This window comes from Caretta caretta, chromosome 4, assembly GCF_965140235.1.
Source record: "Caretta caretta isolate rCarCar2 chromosome 4, rCarCar1.hap1, whole genome shotgun sequence".
Classification (NCBI taxonomy): Eukaryota; Metazoa; Chordata; order Testudines; family Cheloniidae; genus Caretta; species Caretta caretta.
This window is the reverse complement of record NC_134209.1, coordinates 146653798-146676598: the sequence shown is the minus strand read 5'-3', so window position 1 is coordinate 146676598 and position 22801 is coordinate 146653798. Positions and strand designations below refer to the sequence as shown.

General features: G+C 47.4%; 1 protein-coding gene across 1 annotated transcript in view; it reads left to right on the top strand.

Annotated features, from left to right (window-relative positions):
• The first annotated feature begins 8545 nt into the window (after nt 1-8545).
• DDRGK1 (DDRGK domain containing 1) overlaps nt 8546-22801 on the top strand; it is a 99649-nt gene continuing 85393 nt past the window's right edge. The window contains exon 1 of the mRNA XM_075128138.1: nt 8546-8694. Coding sequence (XP_074984239.1) covers nt 8550-8694 — 145 coding nt within the window. The 5' untranslated portion in view covers nt 8546-8549. The remainder of the gene's footprint in view (nt 8695-22801) is intronic.

Genomic DNA, 22801 nt, shown 5'->3' with positions numbered 1-22801 from the left:
AGCAAGGGGAGGTTGGGGGATTTTAGGCACTGGAGGAGGGCAGTGAAGTGAACTCTAGCCCACCCAAAGGTTACACTAAGTTTCACTTATGTGACTAGTTCTCTTGAAGTCAGTGGCTCTCTTGTGTGTGTAAAGTGAAGCATGTGCCTAAGTGTTTGCACAATCATAGCTTCAAAGACAACTATATTTCACTGTACCTAAATCTCACACCTACACACAAATCTCGTACCTATATATCGTAGACAGAGCCCTGCGTGTCTCACACATGTGAAGTAACTAGAAATAAAACCCAAAAGAAGATAAAAAACGACATACAATGAAAAACTCACGCCACAGCAGCAGCTCCTGTCCCACGGAGGTGGGCCTGGCTCCCTACTCCAGGTGTTGTGGTCACAGCACCACTCACTCAAATTTGCCCCAGCCACACCTCTCTGCCATCAAGATGGCGGGGCAGCTGGGTCAGACCCAAGAGGCACTGTGACCCTGTGTGCTAGGTCGCAACGCCCGGAGCAGGGAGCCAGGCCCAGTCCTGTGGGACAGGAGCTGCCACTGTGGGGTGAGTGTGGGGCAGGCTCGCTCTGCAACATCTCTCCCCAGGCCTCCACCAGGGGCAGGACCCAATCCTCCCCTCTCAGAGCCTCCCCTCTCCTCTGGGAGCAGGACCTGATTTCCCCATGTCCATAGGGCCTCCCACCCCTGGGGTCAGGACCTCCTCCTACGCAGGGCCCCCCACCCCCCAGGGGAGGGGGGGTTAGTGGAAGGAGTTGGGGATCAGCAGTATTGCCAAGCGCAAATGTTCAAAACTCATGAGTCAGGCTCATCAAAAATCATGAGATTATGTAAAAATGATAGTTTTGGGGTTCTTTTTATTTGCCTTCTGCTTTTTGAGCCTTCAGGGTGCACTGGGGTCACATTTTTGAAGCTTTCTGCACAGCCACACGGGCTAGAAACTTTTTTTTTTCTCTTCAAGAATGAAGGGTGAAAGCATCCCATCTCCACTTGCCTCCAGGAGCCGGGGCTTTAAGGAAAACAAGAATTATCATGAGACTCATGACAAAGTCATGAAAGTTGTCAAGACTGGGAGGGGGGGGTATGTAAGAATGGATAAAGGGGGGATTCCTGGCACTACACTGGGGATCTGGGATGCTGGGGCTCAATGGGAGAGGGGAAATACTTAACAAGTGTTTCAATACCATGGAATAATGCCTAATAAAATGATGCAGTATAGATAAACTGGGAGTTCGACATTGGTTTTTATTGATATTTGAGGTATTGAATGAACGCAAATGTACTAAAAAGATATAAAACAAACATTTAATGGATAATAACAAGAAATCCCTGAAAAACAAAACAAAAAATGATTTAAAAAAATTAAAGAATTTCACAGGTGCAATCCTCATAGCCGAGCCTGCAGCCACCTCCATCAATGGTCTTACTGGCATTATTTAACTTACTGGAGCTGCCCGAGTGCTAGGCACTTTCCAAACACAAAGGAAAGCACAGTGCCCACCTGGCCCAGGGTTAAGGGCTTGTCTGCCCTGTGTGTTTGTACCACGGGCTAACAAACGCCTGTGAGCTCTCCTGCTGCAAAAAACAGTGATGACAAGGTACTTTACTGCAAGCAGGCTAGGCAAGGTTAACCACAGGAGGAGAGAGATACCATGGACCTTGCCTAGCTACTTTGTGGTAAAAACTACCGGTGCCGTGTCTCCAGCAGGATTTTATAGTGAGATAACTACCCTGCGTTTGTTATCTTGCTGTATAAAATCACCTTTATAAGCAGTGAAGAGAGAACCTAAAAAAGATAAAGCCAGACACAAAGCGCGTACGAAAGGGATCTATCATGCAAGCGAATGGATCCGTGTGCTTGCTGTAAGTGTGGCTGTTTCTAATTTGGCTTGGTTAGAAGTTTTTCAGAAACTCAGAAGCATAAGCAGGGCATAGCTTGGTCCAGTGCTTCTATGAGGGACCTTCCAGGACAACCTAGATGGTGCAGGGTAGCTCAATTTATATGTAACTAGAGAGCACGTCTCTGTGATGGTGGGGGGGAAGGGCTTTGCAGGTGAATCTGGACCGGCATCATGTCCACCAGTTAAACACCCCACGGCAGCTTCCCAAGTAGAGGTGCTGGGTGAGATGTGAAAGGAAAGAGAGGTAGCTGGGGTTTGATTCGGACTTCAGCTCAGGGTCTGAAGTTGAGCTGGACAGAAGCTTTACACTGAAAACACACTTTGGTTGAAAACAGCATATTTTCTAACCTAATCCTTTGGTGCAAAGTCATTCCTTTGGGGCTTAAAGATTTTGTTTGTTTGTTTTTTCAATCAGAATGTGACGTTTTTAACCCAAAACATTTTGCTTCTTGATTTTCAAAAACCAACAGTTTTGTATCAGTTTGTCCTAGGGAGAAAAAAAAAAGTGGGAATTTAAATAAAATCACTCAAAATTTTCCAAGAAAAACAATTAATATTTTTTGACCAGCTCTAGTCTGAAGTAGCCCTGTGCATGCTATTCATCCGAACTGTCTTGGTGACAGGACAAGGAATCCATGCAATGGTAGATCCTCTGGTACCACTTCTACCCTCCCCATGGGCTTCCCCGTCCATGCCCGTCTGTTCATTGCATGCTTCCTGCGCGTGGAGCTGGGTTCTGTGCCATGCAGGGATGCAGGACTCTTGCATACCACTCCCGTTATAAAAAGGTCGGCAGCCACAGAACTGGGTGTTGGATTTGCCTCTCTAGAAGCCAGCAGACCTGGGTTTTAACCCCAGCTCTCCCACTGACCTAAATTTCCCCATCTGTGGAATGGAGATAATGACACTCGCCCTCTTTTGTGAAGCATTTTGAGCTCTGTGGATGAAAAGCTTCATCTCAAGGGCTCAGTACGGTTATTACTTCAAAAACCCTGCCATGTTTAAATAGCAGAGCCCACGTGCATAGTAATGAGAGGAGACTGCCCTCGCAAATAGTCCCAGCTCTTAGTTGATGATAAGAGTAAGATGCTGTTCTTTGCTAGCCACCATGTGAAACCCAGACAAAGGGGAACCGTACAGATATAAGTGCTCATGAAAACTGCTCCTTAAATGAGTTCTGGTAGCAAAGGGCATAGTAGCCTGCAGCCCACGTCTCCCAAGGATGTTAATCTTCTCATTACAGTCTGAGTCAAACTCTCTAACTTTTTTATTGTTTTATTATTTTGGTCCCTAAAGGTCAATCGAAATTGCTGCCAGTTTGGTGGGCAATTTATTTTATGGGCTACAATAACATTTAAATGGACCATAAAGACAAAACAAGAGGCTCAGTGTCTGAACATGTCTGGAGGCCATTTGTGTCTTTGGTAAGAAAGGCTTTGCTGTTCCAGCCCCCTCCAGTCTCCTCACTTTAATATGTTATCAGCCAGCCTAGCAGGAGATAAAGTGCAGCTTTGTCTTTGAAGTGTGTGAGGGGGCTGGGTGGGGGTGGGGAGATGATAGTTGGTTGGTTTGCTGCCCTCTGGAAAGGAATTACTTTGTTCAGTCAGCCTTCGAGAATGTGCCATTAAGGTTACATACGGTTAGAAATGTTAATACTTAATATTGACCTTGCTATTCATTGTACTTTTCGTTTCTCACTGTATTGTATGTGCGGGGAGTTCTGGGGGTCAGAGCGGGGGTCTGGGCATGAGCACTGCCCGGGCTATTCCCAGTGCTGCCAGGTTTGGAGACTCGCCATTGAGTAGTACCTTGCTCTGTGAATAAAGCCATCCGACTCGGGGGAGCCATTTGTGGACTAAAGTGTTACTCTCCAGGAGTAAGGGCGACAGAATTTGGCCTCGAACCTTAATTTACCCGTCGTAAAATTGGCGTTGTATTTATCCACCCCACAGTGGTGGTGCAAGGCGGAGGTAGCACGAGTAACGAGCTTTATTATTGCGTCGGATTGATAATGAGTGCACTGAAGGCGCCATTCAAGGAGAGCTCTGGTGATTAGCGCAGGGGTTCTCAAACTCTTTTTTGCTGGCCTCCCCTTTGAAAATATTTCAGGCTGTGTTGACCCCCCCCCAAAAAAAGTGATGCCCCCCCTCCCCCGCCCCTTCTATGGCACCCTTATTTCTCCGCTGCTGCTGTTGGTGATGCTGTCTTCAGCGCTGGGCACCCAGCCAGCAGCCATCACTCTCCAGCCAGCCCGCTCTGAAGGCAGCGCAGAAGTGAGGGTGGCAATACCACGCCCCCTCCCCTTGCAATCCCCTTTTGGGGACCCCCAGTTTGCAAAACACTGGATTAGCATGGTATCCTGGGACTTCGACTATGTGGGTTCATTTCTCTGCCCCTGGGTGACCTTGGGTAAGTCACTTAAGCCCAGATCCTCAAAGGTATCTAGGTGCCCAACTCCCAGGGGTTTCAGGATCTGGGACTTAGCTTCTCTGTGCTTCGCTGGGGGCTGCCGGCACGCCCCAGGCTCACAGGGTATTGTGCAGTCAAGAGGGGCACTGCGGGCCATGTTAGTTCCCGACACAGACAGGAGCCTGTGTGCTGCTTTTTGCACTTTGGGCATCATTTTAAAACGGCCACACAGCAAAACCAATCCCCAGCAGAACTCGCTCAGGGGGACTTCCACCACCCATCCCCCATCAATAACTGCCCTGTCGGGCCCCACCCTCTTCAGTCACCTGGGCAGAAAATGGCCCTGCAGCAGGTGGGGAAAGTCAGCAGTCCTGGACCATTCTGAGCCAGGTTTCAGAGTAACAGCCGTGTTAGTCTGTATTCGCAAAAAGAAAAGGAGTACTTGTGGCACCTTAGAGACTAAGCGCAGAAGCTTGTTCTACAGCTGAGGGCACCTCATACAGAAGGCTCCGCAGCCCAGGTGCCGACTTTCAACTTTCCCCGGGGGTGCTTCACCCCCACCTCTTCCCCCCCCACTCCACCCTCTCCCCCAAAGCTCCGCCCCACCTCTTCCTGCCCCCACTCTGCCCTTGCCCCCGAGCACGCCTTGCCCTCGCTCCGCCTTCCTGCTCCCCACTCCTCCCTGTCCCCCCAGTGCCTCCTGCCAACCGCCAAACAGCTGATCAGTAGCTGGTGGGAAGAGCGGGAGGAGCTGATTGGAGGGGTCCACCAATCAGCTGATTGGCAGGTGCCTGCTGATTTGTGCTGAGCACCCACTATTTATTTCTGTGGGTGCTTCAGCCCCGGAGCACCCACAGAGTCGGCGCCTAGGCTTGCAGCACACCCCTCTCTGTTAACTCCAGCACCTCTGCTGAGCGCTGACTGCAGCTGCAGGGTAACCCAGGCTAACCATTTGTTTCCCTCTAGTGACTAGACCACACAGAGAGATTTCCAAACTCCTGAGCCTGGTCCTTTAGCTCAAGCAAAATTCATGCTCTTAGGTCCCACATTCAGTCCCAGCAGCTGATCCATCCAGGAGTGTAATTATGTAACCCACTGCTTAGTGTGTGCCATGCACCCTCTATGACCTACAAAAGGTCTGTAGAGAGCTAGCCTTTCAGCTCGGGAGGCCACTGGATTAATATCCCTTGGATTGCCCAAGATGGCGGCTGCTATAATTACATATGTGAAGTGCTCTGAGATTGTTGCTATTTACACAGTGTGGTAAGTGTGTGTGGTGTCTATAGGCTAAAAAAATATGTGTCTGATCTATGCTAAATCAGACAAGTGAGGGCAAATAAGGAAAGGGGGCTGTGGGAGGAGAAGCGTCCAGTGGAGGGCAACACAAACGATGGGGGGGCTGGAGCACGTGACTTATGAGGAGAAGCTGAGGGAACTGGGATTGTTTAGTCTGTGGAAGAGAAGACTGAGGGGGGATTTGATAGCTGCTTTCGACTACCTGAAAGGGGGTTCCAAAGAGGATGGCTCTAGACTGTTCTCAATGGTAGCAGATGACAGAACGAGGAGTAATGGTCTCAAGTTGCAGTGGGGGAGGTTTAGGTTGGATATTAGGAAAAACTTTTTCACTTGGAGGGTGGTGAAGCACTGGAATGCATTACCTAGGGAGGTGGTGGGATCTCCTTCCTTTGAGGTTTTTAAGGTCAGGCTTGACAAAGCCCTGGCTGGGATAATTTAGTTGGGGATTGGTCCTGCTTTGAGCAGTGGGTTAGACTAGATGACCTCCTGAGGTCCCTTCCAAACCTGATATTCCATGATTACAAGGGTATAAGATCATGAGATGTGTTTAATGTACAAATGCATCCAGTTATCTCCTATCAGGAGATTTTCATTATGATCAATATAATATTGGTTACCTTTGTTTAACATTCTAGGGTTGGTATCCAGAATGAGTGGGTGAAGGTGACAGGGATAAGAAGCTTGCAAAGCCAAATGTAAGTATTAGAACTGGTCCACAGTTACAATTAAATATTGTTCTCTTTGGAGCCAGGACAGCCCCATGGTTAAAGGAGCTGTGAGGTGTGGGGTCTGTTCCCGGCCTGGCCATTAACTCACTGTGTGGTTTGCACGTTGATTGACTCAATTTGTGCAGCTGCAAGAATATTGCAGTTCCTCGGTACAAAGTCAGGCCAGGGCTGCTCCTGTATCTCTGAGATTTCTGCTGCCCTGACTTTGCTGCCAGTAAAAGTTTGTTTTTAATGTGCCTTAAGCTAGAGATAATGGCAAACAACTGAGCAAAAGTTCTAGCACCAGTCAATGAGCTCTAATCTGTCAACCTGTGGGCGGACTAGACAATTTAATGATGGCTGCTAATGCATCACTACACAACAGCGAAGGTTGTTTCATCAGATCCGTGTTAGGCTCCCTGATTTTAAGGAACTGAGACCCAGAACTTTGCTCTGAGCTGAAACTAACGCTGCTCACGTCATGGTTTCCTTTACAGGACACGTTTGTGTGTGTGGGTACTCGGCCATTGACTGACATTGACAGTGTTTATTCGAGCATCCTTCACCCAGGAGCACAGGGCACTAGGCAAACTCTCTTTTTGTTCAAACAGTAGCAGCGGGTGTTGTTTTTACAGCACCCAAAAGTGAACAACGTATAGCCCACGCCGGGGTCTGCCTCCCACTTTAGTGGCTAGCCTGCATAAGAGGGCTGAGTCTGTTAACTGCTTCCCCTCAACAAGCTTAGTCCTTTAGCTCAAAGGATAAAGGCTGGTGCTCAGGTTCCAGCCCTGTTGTTGGCCCAAAAGCGTAAGTTATGTAGGCATTTTACTGAAACAAATAGAAATACCTGGCCCCTGCTTCCCAGAGCTGCCAATCTCCCCTGAGATGTGATGAGTGAGGGTAATAAACGGGAGGGGAGGTTTTGATGGTGAGGCAGGTTTTCCACTTCTTTTGGACGCTTCCCAGGAGCAGTGGCCAAGCTTTGGGCATGGCAGGAGGACTGGGAGATACACTATGGTCACCCCCAGCCTCGTGCCAGGGCTTTACCCCCACACTGTTGGGCCACCTTTTCCCTCATTCTGAAAGATGTTCTGACTTAGATCAGATATAGAGAGAGCCAGTCCAAATTGCCACCTGTCTCTCCCCTCTGGGGTAACCCCTGAAACCCAAACCTGTGGTACCTGCTATTGCCTTCCTCCAGTCTCAATGGCCTCCTCCCCCTTTTCCTCTAAGGCCAGGTCTACAGACCTATATCAGTATAACTACTTTGGCTCAGGGATGCGAAAAATCCACACCCCTGGGAGACGTCGTTACCTTCGCTGTAAGCATTACAGCGGGACAGCGCTGTAGCCGAAGACAACAAGCCTTAAAAGTCCAGCTTAGCCAGCCAGGACAGATCTAACCTTGGAGCGCTTTGCTCAGTCCAGCCTGGCAAATTAAAAACAAGTTCCAACAAGCTAGCTCTCAGTTGCAAAACAAGAACTTATCCCTCCCAGACGGGCCCGAGAGAAGTCAGAATATTTAAGCCTGGTGTTTCCCAGAGAGTGGGTGAGTTAAATCCAGGATGGCTAACAGACAGAAGCTGCATTTTCTCTTCTCTCTGGGTGGCGTGACAGCCACCCTCTCGGCTGACATACTGGGGACTGAACCAGGGACCTTGAAGCAGGAACTGCAATAGATTGAGCTGAAGAGCCAACTCTCTTTAGCCTGGGATTGTAAAAACCTCATACTGTCGTGGAGCAGCACAGAGGGTCCCTGTAGCACACACTCACCAGTGAGTTACATGTGCATTTGTCTTGAGAAAAAACAGGATCGAACGTTGGCAGCAAAATCTATGACCTACCACCTGAAATTGACTTTTCCCCCCACACAGGGACCTTTAACCCCATTTCAGAGACTGTCAGACTAGTCTATGTAGGTTGCAGAGCTTCTAGACAAGGGATTGTCTCTTACTACGGATACCTACAATGCCTGGCACAGCCCCCTGATCTCAGTTGGGGCCTATAGGTGCTACTGGGGTACAAATAATAATTACGACACCCGCTCCCCCAACAAGCTTCAGTCTCAAAAATCAAAGGACGCTACAACTGTATCCACCTCTCCAGGGGAGCCAGACCTCTGCCAAGCTTCTGCCTTAGAATTTGCATTTTACAAGGGCAAATCTCCCTGCTCTGTGCAAGTAACAGGCCTATATAGGTCACCCTGTTCTCCACTTGCTTTTAGAGCCATGGCTGTTCAAGTCACTTCACTTCAGCAGCAGCTTCTCATCAGGATGCCATCGCGACTGGCCGTCTGTGAAGCATTCCCTGATCTTCCTTCTTCCATGGGCGATCTTCTGATCAGAAAAGCTCTTGGGAGAGAAATCAAAGAAGGTAGATGAATTCTGTCTTATTGAAGTGTGGAATGATTTGGATTCAGGTCAGACCGCGTTCTCTATCACACACCCAGCCCCAGAGTGTGAGCTGTGTTGGCTTGTGTTCTGAATAGGGGCCAGAGACAGGTTGGAAAATGACAACTTGTTTTATTCAGAGGGAGAGATTAGTTTGACTGAGAGCAAACTGGAGACGCTCTAATCAAGATGAGGGCACCACTCAGATATACTGCTATAAAATAATGCTCAGCTTCTCCTTGACTGGGCTGTTAAAGTGACCTCATGGAATGGGAAACTGAGGCAGGCCACAGCAGAGCCACACTCAGCTGCAAGGAGGGTGCTCAGGAGGTGAGAAGGCCTTTTAAAGGCTCGTGTAATTTAGGTTTGGGCCAGGCAGCTCCAATTAGGTTGAAAGTTTGGAGCCTCATTAATCTGGCAGGCTGAGTTTCATGCAATGATTTTGCAGAGACAAAGGATTGTTAAATTGTATCCCAGGTTGAAACGAGCAATGAGCAAATCAGCGATTTGGTCCGGGCTAACACCCAAAAGTTTGCATGCTGACTCGACCCATCTGAGCCTCTGGTGTCTGCAGATCTCTCTTAAATAACATTTCGTGCAGCATTTCTGCTTGCAATCCCAGCCAGAAACAAGCAGCACAGAAAAGCATACGGTCGCATTCAATCCCTGCAGAAGGCCCATCCAGAGATGTGCTTGCTTTTGTCATGGGCAAATTCCAGACTTCTTTGCACCTCTCAGGTAAGGCTCTAACGTACTGGCTTTTTGTAAGTGATGTTGCCATCTAGTGGCCAGCCTACAGAGAGGCTGGGGCATTTATAGTTTTCCTTTTGTGCAATAGCAATCAGCCATTGGCCTCGATGGAGCTGTATCTACGCACGCAGATTGAGGAGCTGACCCTTAGAGCCGAAGGATTTAGGTTCCAAGCCTTGCTCTGTGTGTGAAAAGAACAGGCGGACTTGTGGCATCTTAGAGACTAACAAATTTATTAGAGCGTAAGCTTTCCTGGGCTACAGCCCACTTCATCGGATCCATAGAATGGAACATATAGTAAGAAGATATATTTATATATACATACAGAGAACATGAAAAGGTGGAGTAAGAGGCTAATTAATTAAAATGAGCAATAATCAGCAGGAGAAAAAAAACCTTTGTAGTGATAACCAAGATGACCCATTTAGACAGTTGACCAAGAAGGTGTGAGGATACTTAACACGGGGAAATAGATTCAATACGTGTAATGACCCAGCCACTCCCAGTCTCTATTCACACCCAAGTTAATGGTATCTAGTTTGCATATTAATTCAAGCTCAACAGTTTCTCGTTGGTGTCTGTTTTTGAAGCTTTTCCGTTGCAAAATTGCCACCTTTAAATCTGTTACTGGGTGGCCAGGGAGGTTGAAGTGTTCTCCTATCGGATTTTGTGTGTTATGATTCCTGATGTCAGATTTATGTCCATTTATTCTTTTGCGTAGAGACTGATCAAACCGGAGAATGTACATGGCAGAGGGGCATTGCTGGCATTGTGTGTGAGACTCTTTTTTTTCTGTTGGTTGCAGTGCAAATGCTTGATGATCAGTTTGACCCTAAACATGTGCGCTAGACTCATGAGCCTGGTAGGTAAGGCAAAGCATTCTCTGACCCACTTCAGAGCACTGATCCATATGTAAGTATGGTGTTACCAGCGGGGAACCAGTATGTAGAATTGATTAAGAGACCTGGAAGGTTTTGACAAAAGGGAAGGAGCTGGGATTTCCATTGGTGGACACCTCTTACCTGACCTCAGATACGCTGATGACAATGATGCTCCTTTGCTACAACCGCCAATGAAATGCAATGCAAATGAAATGCAACGAATGCAATGCAAATGAAATGCAACTAAAAAATAGTGACTGAGGAAATGGACTATCTGTGACCGTGGCAAAAATGAACCACATGCATGTTGACACAGAAAACAAAGAAAGGATGCAAGCAGACTCCATGATTAATAGGCAAGTTGTAGATGAATTCAATTATCTGAGATCATACATATCCACCCAAGGAGGCTCTTCCACAGAAATTGGAAGAAGACTAGGGATGGCTCGATCAGCCATAGACTCCCTTAGGAAAGTCTGGGAAAACTGTGGCATCTCAAAATGTACAAACGTTCAACTGGTACAAGGCTCATTATTTTTCCACAGTGACGTATGGATGCGACCTGTGGGAAATCCATGCTGCTGATAAGAAAATGGAAGCTTTTGAGATGTGGTGCTGGTGAGGACTCTTGCATATCTCCTGATGGAAAATAAGATGAATACCTACGTGTGATGGGGTGAGCTCCCCACGCTAGCCCTGCAAGAGCTGAGTTGGGCCAAGTGGGCCCAATCAGCTAATTAGGCTGCAAACTGAGGAGCTTTAGGCTGGAGGCAACTGGTTGGAGAGAGACTTACCTCTGCAGGAACAGACAGGGCCTATAAAGCCAGGTAGTGGGCTACAGACTGGAGTGTTGCTGAGAAAGGGCAGTCATTCCCTGGGAGGAGTGTTTTGGGGCTGCTTGGAAAGGCTGCAGGAAGGCAGGCAGCAGTTACTCCTTGGGAAGAGGGTTCTTGGAGCTGGTACGAACCAGAGAGTACAAAGCAGTCCAGGAAAGGAGCAGTGAGGGCAGAGAGAGGAAGCCCAGAGTTGCTGAGCTGAGGGTCCATGGACTAGAATCCAGAGTAGAGCGCAGGTCCGGGTTCCCCTACCAGACACTGAGGGAGTAGCACCAGGGCAGCAAATGGGCAGACTGCCTAGGATAGTTGATGGACTGAACCCTGGAAGGGGGAACACTGAGTGACCTAGCCAGAGGTCTAAGTCACAAAGAGGATGCTGTGGGTCCTGGAGAAAGAGGAGCTGCAGACCAGAGTCAGAGCGATGGCATGCAAACAGTGGAAGGGGGCATTAGTCTTGAAAACTTTTATCCCAAAGTGACCAGGAGGAGGCCCCAGCACAGTGGTGAGTGGAGCACCCCACGACACTACGTTAGAAATATTTTTGGAGAAGCAGACCCTGCTGTTGGAAATCAACAGGCATAAACTTATGTACTTTGGTCACATCAGGCGTGGAGATGGAAATAACCTTGAGAAAGTGAACATGGCAGAAATGGTGGTGGGTCATTGTAGCAGGAGACAAGCAGCAAGGAGACAGATAGATGGTGTGCAGCAGATCACTGGGAGGTCAGCTGAGGAATGCTTGAAGCTAGCAATGGATGGAGAAGGGTTCTGAAAACTATGCTATGATGTCACCAAAATTCAGACATGAATAAATGGACTTTACTTACTTACTTGGCTCAATGGCCAAGGATGGAGATGTTGCAGTGAAATGATCTGCCCTTAATCTTTTCTGTGCTCTACAGTGTGACCCTGTCTTGTGTTGGCCATTTGACGTTATGAAACATTTTGATTACTTTCTAAAATTCTGAGATTTTGGCTTCTCGTCCTGATTTGGGACAAAAACCAAATTTCAGAAATCTCAGGATCATAGAATATCAGGGTTGGAAGGGACCTCAGGAGAACATCTCGTTCAACCCCCTGCTCAAAGCAGGACCAATCCCCAATTTTTGCCCCAGATCCCTAAATGGCCCCCTCAAGGATTGAGCTCACAACCCTGGGTTTAGCAGGCTAATGCTCAAACCGCTGAGCTATCCCTCCCCACAGGATGGAAATTCTGTTTTTTGGTGAGCCGAAATTGAAACCTTCAAGTCAATATATCGCTGGTGTAAGGTGCCAGACAGGACAAGTGCATCTCAGGCAACAACGGGGCAAACTCTGGCCACATCCCAGCCTGCCTTATCCTGACCTGGATGGATAAGCCACTGAGGGAAGTTCAGTCCCCCGGGCTCCCTCAGTCCTTGGACTCTCTACTGAGATTACCAGCAAGCAAAGGGGACTAATGAGTATCGGCTGTGTTGAACCTCTCTCTTCTTTCTAACTGAAGGCACCTCTGCTGTAAGGTGCTCTGTCTTCTCGTGATTAAACAATTCCGAAAGTGCACAGCACCACCTGACTGTATCTACCTCATTTGTAGTGGGCTGGGTGTGGGAGGATCCATTTTAAAAGCCCATTTTCAGAGCGGCTGGCATGGTCACTGTTCCCTGAAATTGACATCTGAGGTATGTCTACATTGCGATTTAAGCCCAGGGTTAATCGTACACAAGTAAGCAGATCCTGCGCTTGTTAACCTAGGCTTGAGTGTCTACACTAATTTGTAACCCCAGGTTAAGAATTGTTGAACTTTAGATCCCAACTTGGGGCTTCAGTGTCTACACTGTGTTAATGCAGGCCTGAGTCCAACCACCGATATCCCAGTCTTCCCAATGCCCTTCCAAAATGAGGCTGCTTTAGCTCTTTATTTGTGGTGCCATGTGGGAAAACTTGGCTGTCCACTGAACCTGACTGTCCAGAGGACAAAGAAAGCCAGCCTGTGGGATTGTGGAATACTTTTGGCAGACTCCTAGAGCACGAATCTAGTGGTGCTGGGTCTACACGGCAAAGCGACAGGGTTCACTCTCAGACCCTCCCCTCCCATGGGGTCCTGGGACCCAGCCCTGGGTTAATGCAATTTGTGTGTAGCTGAAAGGAGGATTAGGCTTGAGAAGCCACAAACTAATTCCCACAGCATCCTAATTAGGCAGGTGTTGTTATCCCTTCTGTAAAATGGAGAAACTGAAGCACACAGTCCACTAGATTCAATTTGCAGGGCACTTTTTAAGACGTTCACGGGTGATGAATGTTTACAGATGCTGGAAGGGAAAACTGGCAGGCAGAAGAACAAGAGGCAGAAAAAGATCTTGGATGTGGTATCCTGGGTGGATCAAAAACTGTTTATTCCCAGCGAGATTAGCAGACAGCTGTAGAATGAGCTACCATGGTTGCAAATCTCCAGGAATGGAGATGCCACATAAGAAGAAATCTCCCAGTCCTACAATCAGTCCACTAGATGTTGCTGGCCCTGGACCCCTCAGGCTGGATTTTTAAAGGTATGTAGGTGCCTAAAAATGCAGACAGGCACCTAGTGGGATTTTGCAAAGCATCTCTGTTTCCCATCTGTAAAATGGGGTAATAACCCTTTCTTTCCTTCACTCTGTCTTGTCTATTACAACCATAAGCTCCGTGTTTGTATGTGTGATGTTTGTACAGCATCTAGCACATTTGCGGGCCCCTGATCGTAATTGGAGTTTATAGGTACTACTGCAAAAAATATAATAATAGTTAATCCTAAGTATATTGCAACTTTAATACTGGAAATGGCCATAAGATGGCAGCAGATTCAAAGCTTGGGAATTCATAGAATATCAGGGTTGGAAGGGACCTCAGGAGGTCATCTAGTCCAACCCCCTGCTCAAAGCAGGACCAATCCCCAATTTTTGCCCCCGATCCCTAAACGGCCCCCTCAAAGATTGAACTCACAACCCTGGGTTTAGCAGGCCAATGCTCAAACCACTGAGCTACACCTCCCCCCGCCCCCAGCCCCACAATTGGGGGCCTCCATACTGTGCACAGATGGAGGAAGAGCTTGTCGCCATGTCTCTGGGGTGAGCTGCAGCATACACTCCAGTGTGGCACTGTAACTGCCCCGTGCAGGCCCTGCTAGCTCAAACGAACACGTACCGAGTTTAAGTTCATGCAAGCGAAGTACTTTTTCGTGTGGGCTAGCAGGGTCTGCAGAGGGCAGTTACAACCCAACACTTTGGAGCATGCTGCAATTCACACCCCTATCATCCATGTTGACAAGCCCTAAGCTGCATGTGGCTGCTGAGATTCATTCAGGACAGAGGTCCTCACGGACATCAGCTGGGGTTGTAGGTGCTCCGCATTTCTGAATATCAGGCCCCAAGACCACCTCCCGCCCCCCCAGCCACCACCACCCGTCTTTCTACTGCCCCAACTTGTAAAGCTACTTTTCTGCTATCGGAATCACAGCAGTAAAAATCAAGTGTGACTCTGTAAAGCGATTGCATAAAAGTGGGGCCTTCGTAGCTCTAGTGATCCGCTCTGGTTGTGCAGTGATAGTCCGAGTTGCTGTCGTTGATACAGGCGGCAGCTATGGGAAGATCACAGAATATCCACACCTAGGAAGGCAGAGAATAGCGTTGCAATTGTGTTCGCTTTAGGGCCCAATCCTGGAAAGTGCTAAGCACTTCGGAGAGGTGCTGAGCTTCCCCCACTTGGGAGTTGAGATTGCTCAGCCTTTTGCAAGAGTGAGTGGTAGAGAGGTGGTGTGGCCTAGTGAATAGCGCTCTGGATTGGGACTCAGGCTATATGGGGTTCTGGTTCCAGCTCTGCCACTAGCCTTCTGGGTGACCCTGAGTAAGTGGTGATGCTGCTCTGTGCCTCGGTTTCCCCCTCTGTAAAATGGGGATAATGATACTAATTTCCTTTGTAAAGTGCTTTGACATCTGCTGAGGAAAAGCACTGTGTAAGAGCTAGGTATTATCAATCCTTTTTATTAGCATGGCTCCAATGACCTGCCCTCCACTATACCATGTCATGCCTGAGTCTAACCTCCAGTAGGACTGGGGATAACTGGTCGGGGAAAATAAATTCCATGGCATATTTCAGAGGCTACACAAATACATAGTAATAGACCATCTCTTCCCCCCGCCCCCCCAAAAAAAGTTTTAGTCTAAATAGTCAAGACAGACAAAGGCTAGGAGGGGAAACAGAGAGGGATAGAGAGATGGAGCGTCTTGCCCAGGTTCATATTGCAGGGGCAGGGGAAGAGAATCCAGGTGTCCTGCGTTCCAGTTCAATGGCCTGTCCACTGGACCAGACTTCTTCCTGTGTCTTCATCGTGCTGTCTGATTAGCCCTATCTCCCTTTATTAAAATAGATTTTGGCTGCAACTACAATCCACCTTTTCAAAGTAATTCTCCCACCATTGGTCTTGCACTGGGGGATGGGGTGTGTGAACCCACACAGGGTAGCAGGGGGTTAAGGAGCAGCTGTGGTCACAGGGGGCCACCCAGAGGTAGAGATTCAAAAGGCATGGCACCATAGGCGTTGACTTCCCTGCTTTCCCCTAGGTGCTCGACCCCCAACCCCGGTCAGCCTCCGGCCCCACCCCGACTCCACCCCTGCCCTGCCTCTTCCTGCCCATGCCCCGCCCCCATTCCAACCCCTTCCCCAAAGTCCCTGCCCCAACTCCGCCCCCTCCCTGCCCCTATTCCAACTCCTTCCACAAATCCCCACCCTGGCCCCACCTCTTCCCCTGATCGTGCCGCGTTCCTGCTCCTCCCTCTCCCTCCCAGCGCGCCACCAAACAGATGTTTGGCGGTGGCCGGGGAGGAGTGCTGGGAGGTAGGCGAAGGATTGGGGATGCGGCGTGCTCCGGGTGGGAGGAGGAGGAGGAAGAAGAGGGGTGGGGGGTGAGGGGAGCTTCGCTGCCATTGGGTGCAGAGCACCCACTAATTTTTCCCCACAGGTGCTCCAGCCCCGGAGCACCCACGGAGTCGGTGCCTATGCATGGCACAGATCAGTCAGTGCAAGAGAGTAGACTAGACTGAACTCAAGAACTGCAAGAATCCAGTGGGAGTCCCACTCCGCCTTGAAGCAGGCCCCAACTCGGAGCCGCACGCCACTGCAGATGACTCATGAGCAGGGAAGGGAATCTCCTGACCCCTTCCAGGGGGAGTCATTGCAGCGTATCACACAGTCACTCAGTGCCCGCTTGTCTGCTGGCTGGGAGAATCCAGGTAGGGAGCTACAGCAGCAGAGCATTTTAAGTGCGTCACCCTTCCCCAGAAGAGAGCAGCGAGATATCCTCTAGGCAGGCTAGAGTGGCTGCAGAGGAGCGGCCGATCAAAAGGGGCTGCTGGAGCAACCAATAAGGGGCCAGAAGGGCCAGATAAAAAGCAAGCAGCAGAGCAGAGTCTTCAGTTGCTGTAAAAAGAACAGGAGGACTTGTGGCACCTTAGAGACTAACCAATTTATTTGAGCATGAGCTTTCGTGAGCTACAGCTCACTTCATCAGACTCATCCGATGAAGGGAGCTGTAGCTCACGAAAGCTTGTGCTCAAATAAATTGGTTAGTCTCTAAGGTGCCACAAGTCCTCCTTTTCTTTTTGCGGATACAGACTAACAGGGCTACTACTCTGAAACCATTCAGCTGCTGTGTGGAGCTCGACCAGAGAGGATCGGGTGCCTGGGTGGCTGATGAGCAGCAGGACCGCGGACAGCTCACTGTAGAGAGCTCATCAGACAGAACTGAACCCAGAGAAGGCTGCCAAAGATCAGGTGCCTGGCTGGCTGGGTAGAATAGCAGCAGGACCATGAAAAGGTCAGGGCATGTAGGCTGAGCCCAGGGGACTGAGCACAGAATCTGGCCAGACCAGATGAGGGTACCAAGATGGGACCTGCTGGTCTGGTTGCAGACTGAGCCCAGGGAGGGCTGTTGGAAAGGATATCACCTGTGGGTATCGAGATGGGCCCTGGCTGCGTGGTTGAAGAAGACAGTGCCTCTGGGAAGAAGCCTAAGAGCTACGGCCCCATACCAGAACTGTGATATGAACTCAAGACTGTATACCTCAGATGCAGGGACAGGGTATGTGGCTTGGCTGGATGGCTAAGACACTGAAGACCTGCCGAGAGAACCATCATCCGCGGGGCACTCACGAGAGGCAAGTGCCACCCTATTGAAAGAACTAAAACCAAAAGCAGGCTCACACCCAACCAACCAGGGGGGCTGCCTGCAAGAAGTGGGAGCCACCCCATGAAAAAGACTGTGATTGCAGGTATATTGGCCAAAGAAAGGGGGTGCTCATAAGAGACAAGTGCCGAACCCCTTACACAAGCAAATAAAAGGGAAAACACACATCTAAAAGTCTAAAACTTAATCTATTAGGGCACAGTCTTTAAGATGTTTTTCCTCACCAATTACTCTTAGTCCAGCATGGCTGACTGTCTGTCAATCAGAACCTCCCACAGAATTATCAGAGGCCTGTTTCCCTTGTCTTCTAAGGTGAAAGATAATTTAGGGGTTCATTGCCCCTCTCTGGATAGTCCAGTACACTTTTGAAAAGCATCTCTCAAAGTTTGACTCTGTTTCAAGAAGCAGGAAAGCTTCCTGGGAGCACAGCCTCCCTCTAACATTGATAGTTGAGTCATTACCTCCTCCCAGAGTTAGCTTGATGGCTTTGCTTCCCTTTTATGTAAACATACCTTCATTGGCTATGCCTGATGACGAGGTTGATTAGACAAGCAGTCTCCATGGGTCACAACTGAGAATACCAAATTCAGGACAAACTGCTGAGAAATAGGGCAGACACACCCCAAAACTGGTGGTTATTCTCCCATCAGATATACCAGACTAGCAACAAAAGTAAACTTCTGTTTCACCACACTGGCTAACAAGAAGACAGAAAAGCAGTCTCCTTAGGGATTCCAGTCCTTGTATCACCACCAAAAGCAGTAGACTTAATGATAAGTGGTTATTTAAAACCAATTTCATCAAACAAAGGACTCTTCTGATCCCAAAGGAGCAGCCGTGTACCCAGGTCAATATGTAACTTAGGTGACTTGGATCTTACCCAATAATTATGCTGTTGCCAATCCTTTAGTATCTAATATCTAAAGGTTTATTTATAAAAAGAAAGAAAGGTGAGAACTAAAATTGGTTAAAGGGATCAAATACAAACAATAAATGCCAGGTTCTTGGATCAGAGTTGTAGCAGTGATGGAATAAACTCTGGGCTTGTTAAGTCTCTGGTTGCTTCCAAATCATGGCAAGGTCTTCAGTCCCTTGGTTAGAATGCTCCCATTAGTACAAGTTCATAGTGCAGAGGTTTGAGCAGGAAAGAGGCCAAATGAAGATGTTTCCAGAGACTTTTATAGCTTCTGCCAAGTGAAGGGAAACCCATTGTTCTAGTTTGTGGAAAATTACAGGTAACAAGATGGTGTTTGGAATCACATGGGCAAGTCACATGTCCATGCCTGCTTTGCTTAGTCATAGTACAGGCCATTACCCATACCCTAGTTAAAACATTCACATGAAAGTCCATCCGGTGTGGATGGGCATCTTCCATTGTGGTCCATTGTGAGTTAAGTGTACCCTGATGGGCCATTCAGCTGGAATAGTCCTTTATGATGCGCTGGCTAACTACCTTGTGGGTGTTACCACATGAGCAAACACATTTGAAAGACAGGTACATAGATAATAATCATAATTTCAGATACCAAAATGATGCATGCATACAAATAGGATAATCATATTAAGTATATCGTAACTTTTCCATTTACATCTTACTTGACACACTTTGTACAAGATTTGTTGTGATTATATAACAGTGGTAGCAACAATGATCTACATGGTCATATTTTAATCTGATACTGTCACACAAGCAAATACACAATCCTTTATGATCCACACATGCTGACTCTCCAACCACCTTGTGAGCTTTGAAATATAGTGAGGCTAATGATAAAGTTGTATGAGAATTGGCAACAATGGGATTGGGCCCTTTGGACTTTCCCAGTCCATGTACTGACCATGTGTATGCAGAGCATGGATGCACTGTTGACACTAAAGCCAGGCAGACTGGCCTAAAGCACTGAGAACCACGGTGGTCTCTTTTTTAAAAAAAAGTCTGCCTTTATTCTTAGAAGTTTATTTTTATCGACATCATCCACAGGATTCCCACCTGAACTTACTAGATATTTTTAATAGGCCAGTAGAAACTTTCTCCCTTTAAACAATTTTTCTATCAAAAAATAACTTTTCAAACAAAACAAAACATTGCACTGCAAATTTTCAGTTTGGCTGAAATTTTGGATGAAAAACAACCCACATTGGGAACTTTCTGTCCTTTCCCTCCCCTGCATTATATTTCCCCACCACCTCCACCCCTTTTTCAGAGGAAAGAAAAGTTTGTGGGAAAGGGAGGGAAAAAACAAAAAAAAGTTGTTTTCATTTGAATGGAAAGCCAAAAAAATCACCAAAAAACCTTGAACGAAATGAAAATGTTCAGATTTTATTTTTGGCAGCTGTGGCAGTTGGACCAAGCAATCCACCATCTCTTCAGCCTGTCTCCTACAACCAATGAATTGTTGCTTCCAAAGTAGTTGTCCTGTAAAGATGGTAATTAGTTGAAGTACCTTTGATATCCCAATGGTCTAGGACTCTTGATACAGCATAGATACGTGCCTTACTGCAGCTGTACACCAAACAGGTGTAATTCATAAAGTCAAAAAAGCTGAGAACTTAAAAATTGGATGGCAGCAGACCATAAATCCCAGCGATAAGAACATAAGGCCATACTGGGTCAGACCAAGATCCATCTAACCCAGTATCCTGTCTTCTGATAGTGGCCAATGCCAGGTGCCCCAGAGGGAATGAAGAGAACAGGTAATCCTCAAGTGATCCATCCCGTCGCCCATTCCCTGCTTCTGGCAAACAGAGGCCAGGGACACCATTCCTGCCCATCCTGACTAATAGCCATTGATGGACCAATTCTCCATGAACTTATCTAGTTCTTTTTTGAACCTTGTTATAGTCTTGGTCTTCACAACATTGTCTGGCAAGGAGTTCCACAGGCTGACTGTGCGTTGTGTGAAAAAATACCTCCTTTTGTTTGTTTTAAACCTGCTGCCTATTAATTTCATCTGGTGACCCCTACTTTTACTGTTATGAGAAGGAGTAAATAACATGTCCTTATTTACGTTCTCTACATCAGTCATGATTTTATAGATCTCTGTCATATCCCCCCTTTAGTTGTCTCTTTTCCAAGATGAAGAGTCTCAGTCTTATTAATCTCTCCTTATATGGAAGCTGTTCCATACCCCAATCATTTTTGTTGCCCTTTTCTGAACTTTTTCCAATTCTAATGTATCTTTTTTTGAGATGGGGGACCACATCTTCACACAGTATTCAAGATGTGGGCATACCATGGATTTATATAGAGGCAATATGATATTTTGTGTCTTATTATCTATCCCTTTCTTAATGATTCCCAATATTTTGTTTGGTTTCAGAGTAACAGCCATGTTAGTCTGTATTTGCAAAAAGAAAAGGAGTACTTGTGGCACCTTAGAGACTAACCAATTTATTTGAGCATAAGCTTTCGTGAGCTACAGCTCACTTCATCGGATGCATACTATGGAAAGTTTAGAAGATCTTATTATATACACACAAAGCATGAAAAAATACCTCCTCCCACCCCACTCTCCTGCTGGTAATAGCTTATCTAAAGTGATCACTCTCCTTACAATGTGTATGATAATCAAGTTGGGCCATTTCCAACACAAATCCAGGTTTTCTCACCTCCCCCCCCCCCCCCCCCCCACACACACACAAACTCACTCTCCTGATGGTAATAGCTTATCCAAAGTGACCACTCTCCTTACATTGTGTATGATAATCAAGGTGGGCCATTTCCAGCACAAATCCAGGGTTTAACAAGAACGTCTGGGGGGGGGGGGTAAGAAAAAACAAGGGGAAATAGGCTACCTTGCATAATGACTAAGCCACTCCCAGTCCCAAGCCTAAGTTAATTGTATCCAATTTGCAAATGAATTCCAATTCAGCAGTTTCTCGCTGGAGTCTGGATTTGAAGTTTTTTTGTTGTAAAATAGCGACTTTCATGTCTGTAATCGCGTGACCAGAGAGATTGAAGTGTTCTCCGACTGGTTTATGAATGTTATAATTCTTGACATCTGATTTGTGTCCATTTACTCTTTTACGTAGAGACTGTCCAGTTTGACCAATGTACATGGCAGAGGGGCATTGCTGGCATATATCACATTGGTGGATGTGCAGGTGAACCAGCCTCTGATAGTGTGGCTGATGTTATTAGGCCCTGTGATGGTGTCCCCTGAATAGATATGTGGGCAGTTGGCAACGGGCTTTGTTGCAAGGATAGGTTCCTGGGTTAGTGGTTCTGTTGTGTGGTATGTGGTTGCTGGTAAGTATTTGCTTCAGGTTGGGGGGGCTGTCTGTAGGCAAGGACTGGCCTGTCTCCCAAGATTTGTGAGAGTGTTGGGTCATCCTTCAGGATAGGTTGTAGATCCTTAATAATGCGTTGGAGGGGTTTTAGTTGGGGGCTGAAGGTGACGGCTAGTGGCATTCTGTTATTTTCTTTGTTAGGCCTGTCCTGTAGTAGGTGACTTCTGGGAACTCTTCTGGCTCTATCAATCTGTTTGTTCACTTCCACAGGTGGGTATTGTAGTTGTAAGAATGCTTGATAGAGATCTTGTAGGTGTCTGTCTCTGTCTGAGGGGTTGGAGCAAATGCGGTTGTATCACAGAGCTTGGCTGTAGACGATGGATCATGTGGTGTGGTCAGGGTAAAAGCTGGAGGCATGTAGGTAGGAATAGCGGTCAGTAGGTTTCCGGTATAGGGTGGTGTTTATGTGACCATCGTTTATCTTGGGAGACAAGCCAGTCCTTGCCTACTGACAGCCCCCCAACCTGAAGCAAATACTCACCAGCAACCACATACCACACAACAGAACCACTAACCCAGGAACCTATCCTTGCAACAAAGCCCGTTGCCAACTGTGCCCACATATCTATTCAGGGGACACCATCACAGGGCCTAATAACATCAGCCACACTATCAGAGGCTGGTTCACCTGCACATCCACCAATGTGATATGTGCCACCAATGCCCCTCTGCCATGTACATTGGTCAAACTGGACAGTCTCTACGTAAAAGAGTAAATGGACACAAATCAGATATCAAGAATTATAACATTCATAAACCAGTCGGAGAACACTTCAATCTCTCTGGTCACGCGATTACAGACATGAAAGTCGCTATTTTACAACAAAAAAACTTCAAATCCAGACTCCAGCGAGAAACTGCTGAATTGGAATTCATTTGCAAATTGGATACAATTAACTTAGGCTTGGGACTGGGAGTGGCTTAGTCATTATGCAAGGTAGCCTATTTCCCCTTGTTTTTTCCTATCCCCCCCCCCGCCCCAGACATTCTTGTTAAACCCTGGATTTGTGCTGGAAATGGCCCACCTTGATTATCATACACATTGTAAGGAGAGTGATCACTTTAGATAAGCTATTACCTGCAGGAGAGTGGGGTGGGAGGAGGTATTTTTTCATGCTTTGTGTGTATATAATAAGATCT